This window comes from Hylobates moloch, unplaced genomic scaffold, assembly GCF_009828535.3.
Source record: "Hylobates moloch isolate HMO894 unplaced genomic scaffold, HMol_V3 SCAFFOLD_24, whole genome shotgun sequence".
In the NCBI taxonomy this organism is placed as follows: Eukaryota; Metazoa; Chordata; class Mammalia; order Primates; family Hylobatidae; genus Hylobates; species Hylobates moloch.
The window spans coordinates 3,890,281-3,899,852 of NW_026652299.1; the positions used below are offsets into that span (position 1 = coordinate 3,890,281).

The 9,572-nt window shown below is 34.9% G+C and overlaps 1 protein-coding gene across 1 annotated transcript in view; it reads left to right on the top strand.

Annotated features, from left to right (window-relative positions):
- Window positions 1-9,143, top strand: part of ORC4 (origin recognition complex subunit 4) — an 82,727-nt gene extending 73,584 nt beyond the window's left edge. The window contains exons 10-14 of the mRNA XM_032145674.2: window positions 1,070-1,156; window positions 5,287-5,395; window positions 6,136-6,231; window positions 6,316-6,383; window positions 8,846-9,143. Coding sequence (XP_032001565.1) covers window positions 1,070-1,156; window positions 5,287-5,395; window positions 6,136-6,231; window positions 6,316-6,383; window positions 8,846-9,034 — 549 coding nt within the window. The 3' untranslated portion in view covers window positions 9,035-9,143. The remainder of the gene's footprint in view (window positions 1-1,069; window positions 1,157-5,286; window positions 5,396-6,135; window positions 6,232-6,315; window positions 6,384-8,845) is intronic.
- Window positions 9,144-9,572: the final 429 nt, after the last annotated feature.

The window sequence follows — 9,572 nt, forward strand, 5'->3', positions numbered from 1 at the left end:
AATTGTTTCTTCCTGCCAGTGTCCTCACTTTCCATTCAACCCTAATTACTGCAGTCACTTGCCTCTTTAAATGGTACTTTCTCAAAGGGCCCTGGTGATCTTTGAATTTCTAAAGCCCATTAGCCTCTTCTCAAATATATCTTAATTTTACAAAGTAGTTTATATTGTTGAACCTCACTTCTCTCTTAAAACTTTCTTCCCTTGTTTTCTAGATGTCTGCTCCGTCTTAGATTCTCTTCCAGTCTTTGGTATCTTTCTTAATTTCTTAGTTTTTCTCTTTTCCCACCTACTACTTAAATATTAATAATCCAAGATTCATTTTTTGACCACATTTCACTTTTCACAGGCCATTTTGTTTCCCATAGATCATCTTTGGTTTTTATCTTCTACCTTTCAAACCCTTCCTTCTCTTCTGCTACCAGTTAATTCTCTACCAGATATATCTCCTATAAATGTCTTAATTCTCTTTTGTCTTCATAACACTCAGATGATTCCAACCCACTTTACCTCTTGTCTGGACAGCTACCTCCAATTAGATTTTTCTGCCTTTTCTTTTTGTACATTCACTTTGCCAGTAACTGAAACTCCAGTACGTGACTACTCATTTTCTGCCAATGTGTGATAATTTCCTGCTACTCATGCTGTTCCCTGTAACTGGAATGCTCTTCCTTCTTTTTTAAATCTGTCTCATCCAGTTTAAGCATTCTTTGTAATGCTTTACCTTGTTTCCCTAGGTACAGTAACTCATGCACTTCTGTTTTTGTGCTGCATTTTGTTCATTTCACTAGTATGACTATGTAGTAGTTTCCCTTATTCAAGTACGAATTTGGGGTTAGCAAGGATTGTTTAATCATTGTGTTTATTGAATTAACATAAAGAACAGGATAAGAAAATCAGTATACTGGAAACTTTGTTTTGGTTTTAGTGTTCTACAAATAAGACCAACATCTATTTAATAATGAATTAATATTAGGTAGAGTTAGTAAGGTACACCAACCAGTAAGGCACAGGATTATATTTAGGTTTTAAACTACATCTTTCCTCAATTTTGGCTTTTTTCCCCCTTTAGTATCTCTCAGAAGATAGAAGTGTGCAAGAAGTACTACAGAAGCATTTCAATATCAGCAAAAACCTGCGGTCATTACACATGCTATTGGTTTGTATTAGTTTTGTTTTATTGCTTGTTGCTTTTTTTTTGTTTTTGTTTTTAATAGTGACGGGGTCTCACTTTGTTGCCCAGACTGGTTGTGAACTCCTGGCCTTAAGCCATCCTCCCACCTCTGCCTCCCTAAGTGCCGACATTACAAGCATCAACCATTGTGCCCAGCCTACTTTTATCATTTTCTATCTTTCATTAGATAATTTTTTATGGGAATTGATTAAACCTGTAGGTAAACTTTGGGAGAATCGACATGCGCTGTAACACTACATCGAGTGTTCCAGTCTCTGAATAGGGTTCATATCTCCTTTTATTTGATTTCTTGTTTGATTACTTTCATCAGCATTTTATAGCTCTTACTACACAGATGATGTACTTATTTAATGTGTATACCAATATTTAATTTGTTAGAACAACTGTAAATGGTGTTTTGAAGTTTTGGTTTCCCACATATTCATTTCCCACATATTCATTACATATAGAATATGTGATTGATTACATATCTACACATTAATATATAGAAATGTGATTGACTTATAGTCTTTGCTGAACTCACTTATTCTAAGAGGTTTTTTAATAGATTCCTTGGGACTTTTGATGTAGACTATTACATTTTTCACAAATAGTGACAGTTTTTTTTTCTTTCCAATCTGTATGCCTTTTATTTCTTTTCTTGCTTTTTTGCAATGACTAGAATTTCCAGTGTTATGTTGAATTAGAGCAGTGAGAGTGGACATCCTTTCTTGTTCCCAGTCTTAGGAAGAAAGGATTCAAACTTTTACCATTAAGTATGATATTAGCTATAGGTTTTTTATACACGTTCATTATCAGGTTGAGGTAATCCTCATCTGTTTGTAACTTGCTGAGAGTTTCTTATAAGTGGGTGTTGGATTTTGTCAAATGCTTATTCTCGATCGTTTTGCATGATCATATTTCTCTTTAACCTGTTGATATATTTGATTACATTATTTTTTGAGTGTTGAACCAGCCTTATATACCTGGAATAAATCCTACTTGGTTATGATGTTTTGCCAAGTAATTATATCTTAAGCTTACATAATACCGATATCAAACAATAAGTACTTAATTGTTCTGAAAATTAACTTTCTTCACTAAGAGTATTTGGTTTTAGTCTATTATTTCTAGAAAATTATGGCAAATACCTTTGAAAGACAAGATAGTTTTGGTTTCATAGAAAGGTCATTTTAAATAATAATAATAGAATAATAATGACAGTAGCTACCATTTATGGACTAGCATATGAGCCAAGTACTGTCGATACTAGTAGTACCTATATTATGTCTGGCCATTGGAATAATCTTATTTTTTATTCTTACCCCGAAAGAAATTGAGGCTCCTTAAAGCTAAATAACTTGCCGAAGGTCACACTACTAGTAGATAACAAAGCCAGGACTTAATCCAAAGCTCTCTGGCTTCAAGTTTGTGTCCTACTTGGCTGTATGGTTCACCCATGTTTATATACAAGTTTTCTTTCCTCATTGCTATTTTTGCTGAGGAAATTTAAGTCTTTTTATCCCTATTTACTTTCCCTCTATTGTCAAAAGCATACTGCCATTTTCAGCAACAGCTGTCTCTATCATGAAGGAATTTGGGGACTAGTAATTTTTAGAGGAGGGGTGTGTGTGTGTGTGTGTGTGTGTGTGTGTGTGTGTGTGTATATACACACACACATCTCCATCTGGGAAAATATCTCTGCCGCAGTATTGCCAATATTAACGGCCATTGTTCTGCCATTTTTCTATTACATTTTTAATTCATGGTAATGAATTAAATAATGGCTTGTTTTTTGTCATATGGGATTCTACTTTGAGGGCTGCTTACTCATATTCTTAGCTCATCCCATTATTTGTTGTCATTGTCTTACTGTGGAAGCTCATTATAGATTACAGATTTTCGGCCTCTCCAGTAACCAGAGAAATACTACAGTTAAACTTTTTTTTTCTTGCCAATCTAGTGGGTGTTAAAGATTATGCTTGACGGTATCATGACTGTGACTATTAATATTTATTGCTGCTGCCAACATAAATATGTGTAAGTGCTTTGGAGAGCAATTTAGCAAATTAGGTAACTAGAGAAACATATTTATACTAATTAGAGAAACTCTAGTTACCTAATGCACAGGAAGACATGTCCAAGGTTGTGTATTGCAGTCTTGTTTATAATTGGGAAAAAAAAAAAGAAATGACGTATGTCTGTCAATAGGAAATTAGGAAATGAATAATTGTGGATATTTACAAAGAAATATAACGAAAAAATGAATAAACCAGAATTGATACTGCCTCAGTATGGGTAAAACCTCACAGTGAAGAGAGTTGTGAAGATACAATATATTTATATAAAAGTTGAAAATTACTCTGTTGTATAATACATGTATATGTAGTAGAAGTATACGGTATTAGGTTGGTGCAAAAGTTACCATTACTTTCAGTGCCCAAAATGGCGATTACTTTTGTACCAACCTAATAGTATAGACATACTTGGTTGTTTTATGTGGGGAAGAGTAGAGTCCAATCCAGAGGAGATGGGCTTCAACTCTAAAATCATATTTCTTAAGCAGGGAAAGTAGTCATGGATATTTATTATTGTCTGTTGCCTTTGTATATGTTAAAAACAATTTCTTATGCCTTTGTGTCCTCATAGCTTAGCTCCAACATATCATATCAGTGAGAGCATATGATGTTTGGTTTTCCATTCCTGAGTTACTTCACTTAGAATAATAGTCTCCAGTCTCATCCAGGTCATTGCAAATGCTGTTAGTTCATTCCTTTTTATGACTGTGTAGTATTCCATAGTATATATATACCACAGTTTCTTTATCCAGTCATTGATTGATGGGCATTTGGGTTGGTTCTACGATTTTGCAATTGTGAGTTGTACTGCTATAAACATGCACATGCAAGCATCTTTTTCAAATAATGACTTCTTTTCCTCTGGGTAGATGCCCTGTAGTGTGATTGCTGTATCAAATGGTAGTTCTACTTTTAGTTCTTTAAGGAATCTCCACATTGTTTTTCAGCGGGGCGAGGGATAAAAGACTACAAATATGATGCAGTGTATACTGCTCGAGTGATGCATGCACCAAAGTCTCACAAATAACCACTAAAGAACTTACTCATGTAACCAAATACCACCCATACCACAATAACTTATGGAAAAATGAAGTTAAAAAATAAAAATTAAAAAAATTCATAATTAAAGGAAAAAGGAAAGGAGAGAGAAAGGGAGGGAGCACTGGCAATCTAGGTCCCAACCAGTAGGAGAATGAAGGACAAGGATTGCCAAACTCTCTGCCCAGCTAATCAGTCGCGCCCTCGCCCTGGTTAAGGTGGAGGAGAGTTTCTTGGATAATTCTATCCCAAATATCGCATGGCACATACTACTAAGAAAGTATTTATTGTTTATTTGAAATTGAAACTTAACCAGAGGTCATGCATTTTTATCTGCTAAATCTTCTAACCCTAAATGACCAAATTTAACTTTCATGAAAAATACAAATAAAGAAAGAAGAAAGGAAATCTTCAAATACTTGAGTAGCAAGTCTGGTCCAGGACCTCTGTTCATTTTTGAACAGAGAAGCAGCACAAGAGAAGGAGACTGTGTTTTCAAGGAGAGTTATTCCTGAGTATAAATGTGCTATTTTTTTTCTTTTTTGTACAATTGAACATAAAACAGCTAACTTCTGTCTAAATTAATACTAACCTGGCTGGATGATTGGGTGGTGAAAAAGTTAACAAGTAAGGCATAGATCTGCCTTTTGGGCTTGTGTTTGGGGCTTTTATTAGTAAGTATTCTTAATTATTTTCAGTTTCTTCTCCTTGACCTACTCCTCTTTAAACATTGTTCTTCCGAGCATTAAGTAAACAAATTATGCAAGTGGGATGGGTTAGAGAGAGCAGCAAGAACTTTTTTTATGCTTTACATCTGCAGTTATGTGACACACAAATTGAAATACTGTATTTTAATAGAACTGAATTTGAGAATGCCTTCCTAAGCATTAATATTTACTCTCCCTTAAGAATTAACTATACAAATTCAGAAGTTTTGCACAGTATCTCCAAAATGCCCGTGTAAATACGTAATTGTTTTTCTGATCCACCTTTCCCCAGATGCTTGCTTTAAATCGAGTAACAGCATCACACCCATTTATGACTGCCGTAGACCTAATGGAAGCAAGCCAACTGTGTAGCATGGACTCGAAAGCAAATATTGTACATGGTGAGAACGCAGCCTTATTTTTTAAATTGTGGTTTTTAAAACTTTGAATTTAGATAATGGAATGTTTTTAAAATTACAATTAACATGGGCATAATGCTTTATAAAATACTTTCGTATCCGCCTTTAACTTAGTCCTTTTAAAGGTACTATCGCTCCCATATAAAGTGAAAAAAAAATTGACGCTCCGCCTCTTTTGCCACATTGGAAATCCAGGTAAGACTGTGTTGCTGATGTTATCATTGTATCAAGAGCTACTGAAGAGCATTCGCTGGGTTTCAGCCATTTTGGGTTCGTTATTTCCTTTTGCAAATGTAATGAACCTTTTCCTCTCCGGGGAAAAAAGGAATACACAAATTTGGATATGATTTCCAGGAGTTTAGGAAGTCTCTAGATCCTACCCAAAGGCCCTATGTGATTTAAGTCACATAACAATTGAAGTTTATTTTGTTTACTGTGGGCCATATGGTGAGTGCCTGATAATATTTTGCTAATCTTTGTGACATTTCTAAAAATTTAAAAATATCCTTATTTTGCAGATATGAAAAAAACTAAGCTCAGGGAGGTTAAGTAACTTAAATTTATATAGATAGCAGTGATTGAAACACATTGAAATCTAGAAGAATCTTGACCTTCTTCACCCCTCAAAACCATAGATCTTTCACTATATTGTATTCTTTGGAGAACAGTTATTTCAGTCTTATGTGTCATTAAACTGATAGTTTTTTTCCCTTTCACTGTAGGTCTGTCAGTCTTGGAAATCTGTCTTATAATAGCAATGAAACATTTAAATGACATCTATGAGGAAGAGCCATTTAATTTTCAAATGGTCTATAATGGTGAGATGAGACTTAAGTAGCTTTTTTCTGACTCTTCCCCACTGCTTATTTGAAGGTATAATGTTGTCATTGCTTTCTACTTAGAGTTTCAGAAGTTTGTTCAAAGGAAAGCGCATTCTGTTTATAATTTTGAAAAACCTGTTGTCATGAAGGTAAGATTTAGTTTGCTGTTATTTTTCTACAGACAAGTATATTTTTACATCCAATTTGATTATGTATTAAAATTGCACTTTCATTTTTAAACATTATTATAGAGATTTTTTTCAAAACAAGATTATCTAAAAATGAAATATTGGAAAAATCTGAAGGAGCGACCAGTTGTTTTAGTTTGTGGAGGTATACTGCCCTCTGCTGTCTCTTCGGAGCAACTGCATCCCGAAAACAACTATTCAGTGTAGTGTGTGATACAACCTTTCCCTTTCCAACACAAGGATTGGCTTTTATAATCTCAGCAATAAAAGGAGAAAAAAATGAAAATTAGAGCCATTAAGAAACTTAAAAGACAAAATGTCACTGGCCTGTGAGGGCATACAGAGAAAGTGTTATTTGGGGGCTGAGTCATGAGTTTTACAGCTTCAGGACTTCATGTAGATTACCATTGTCCACTACAAAGATTATGTGAGCCATGTAATGTAGTTTCAGATTCTCTAGTACCTGTAAGAAAAATAAAAAGTGTAAATTTAATTATATATTATATTTAATGCAACATATCAAAAATGTGTCATTCTATAATCATTATAGAAGAACAGTAAGGTATTTTACTTTCTTTTGAATTAAGTCTTTAACATTTGGTGTACATTTATACTTACAGCACATCTCAGTGGCCTAAATATTTACTGGAAATTCTTGCTGTTTAGATTCCATAAAATGTATAGCTGAGAAAGTAAATTTACATTTTGAAATTGTTTTAAACATGCTCAGAATTTTCTAGTAGAACTAAATATCCATTTTTAAGTTTAAATAAAAATTGAGTCACACATTGAAGTGCTCAGTAGCCTAGTGTGGACAGTGCAGCTCTTGAAGATTTTAAGGAAAGAAACTTTTCATTAAAACAGTGGATTCGCCAAGTCCGTTGGCATCCCTTATAGGCCCTAGTAATCAGAATTTCATTTCTTGTAGCAACAAAAATGAGTACAGAGCATCGCCATTTCTTCAAAGAAACAGGAAAAGGATTTTACAATGCTGGAGGTTTTTTTTATTCCCCTGGTAGTCTTATTTTGTGAGAGTTGTGAAAATGGAAAGGTTACCCAAGTATTTATTTATTTTTATTATTATTTTTTTTTGAGATGGAGTCTCCCTCTGTCGCCTACGCTAGAGTACAGTGGGGGGCGCAATCTTGGCTCACTGCAACCTCCGCCTCCCAAGTTAAGCGATTCTCCTGCCTCAGCCTCCTGAATAGCTGGGATTACAGGCGTGCACCACCATGCCCATCTGATTTTTGTATTCTTAGTAGAGACAGGGTTTCACCATGTTGGTCAGGCTGGTCTCGAAGTCCTGACCTCATGATCCACCCACCTCGGCCTCCCAAAGTGCTGGGATTACAGGTGTGAGCCACTGCGCCCGGCCTGCATTTAAATTTTCAATAATTTGTAGCTGCTCATTTCTGAATTTTCAATAATAAAGTATTTTGCTATTTAGAAATGTTTTAAATCTGCACATTTCTATTCAGCTGTAACACCTGCAGCCTCCAGTATTTTCTGATTTTCAGATATGAAGGTATCTGAGCTGTTTCTCTATCAGAAGAATTTACGTGATACATAGAGAATGTGTTCCAGTGGTGTTTTTTACAGTGAGTTGTAAGAATATAATAGAATCCTCAGGAATCTATTTCAGTGTATCATTATTTAATGGTTAGTATATCATGATTTAATGGTTTCAGTTTTTTTCATAACCTAATAATGTACGTAACACAACACTCAAGGTTAGAAAAGATATAATAAGTGAATATTAAGGATAAGAGGAAGCAGACAGGAAAGAGCCCTATTAAGATGGGGAAGATGGAAGAAGATTGTGACAGTCTCAGTCAGACTTCTTAGAGGAAACAGGAACCTGTCCCCTCTCCTCCATGTCCATACCACCTTGCTGAATCCTTTACTTACGGGATCAGCTGAATATGCCTAGTTGACTCAAGGGTCTTTTTCTGCCTCCCTCTTTGTTACAGTTCTGTTAACTTTTTACATAGCAAAGCAAAGATAGAGACAGACAAAATATAAATGCAAATCTGAGTAGCTTAGGGAATTGATCAGAAAGTCTTATCTGATTCTTAGGTTTTTACAGAGAACTGGAAACACTTCATTTATTAAAGTACTAGGAGGAGCTATGATAGAATATGAGGCTAGGAAGAAAACCATATTGCATATATTGAATTAAAGTTTGCCATGTTTACATTCAACAATATATGGACAAGTAAGTGTGCACTGACACTGTTTTACCTGATAATACGAGTTTTCATGGGGTTGTGAGAGTTTTTTTAATCCTATTGATTGTTGTTACATTTTGCTTCCCAGTACTCTGTTCTGCAGCTGACCAAAACGCTAACTGTTCTCTGGGAGAGAACAGGAGAGTTGTCACTCTCCTCTCCTATTCAACCTAAACTATTTCTTTCATCTTTCAGGCTTTTGAACACTTGCAGCAATTAGAATTAATAAAGCCCATGGAAAGAACTTCAGGAAATTCACAGAGAGAGTACCAGCTGATGAAACTGCTTTTGGATAATACTCAAATTATGAATGCTCTACAGAAATATCCCAACTGTCCTACAGATGTGAGGCAGTGGGCAACATCCTCACTAAGCTGGTTATGAATATAACCAGTGACTTTAACTTTGGCATTTCATTCATACTTCTGTAGAGAACGAAAAACTTGTCCATTAACGTGATACGCTAAACATTCTATAAACATTTTTGTATTTATGTGAGACTTGCACATCTGCTGTCTTGGCTGTGTCTTGCCTTTTAATCATGAACAGTTACATGATTTATAATTTCAGTGATTGAGATTACTTTGTAAGTAGCTGTTCAGAAGAATAAAATATGACTGTTTTAGGGACTAGACCATGTGCTTTTTTAACACATATATATAATGGTCTCTTTGAAGAGCTCACTTCAACCTAACAGCTAGATGTCTTTACAAACCTTAAACCAAAGGAGTAAAAAAACAATGGTAAGCACCGAAGTATAATAAGTAACCTTTGGTACAGCAGGTTTGCTGCAGTGTTTTTTTCTGTCCACATGCAAATTTTGGATTCTATCCCAGACCCAGGTTTTCTAGTTCAGGAGACTAACCAGCTTAGTCAGAAGATGGTTCCATGGAAGAAAAAGGCCAAGGAGTTTGAAGATTTT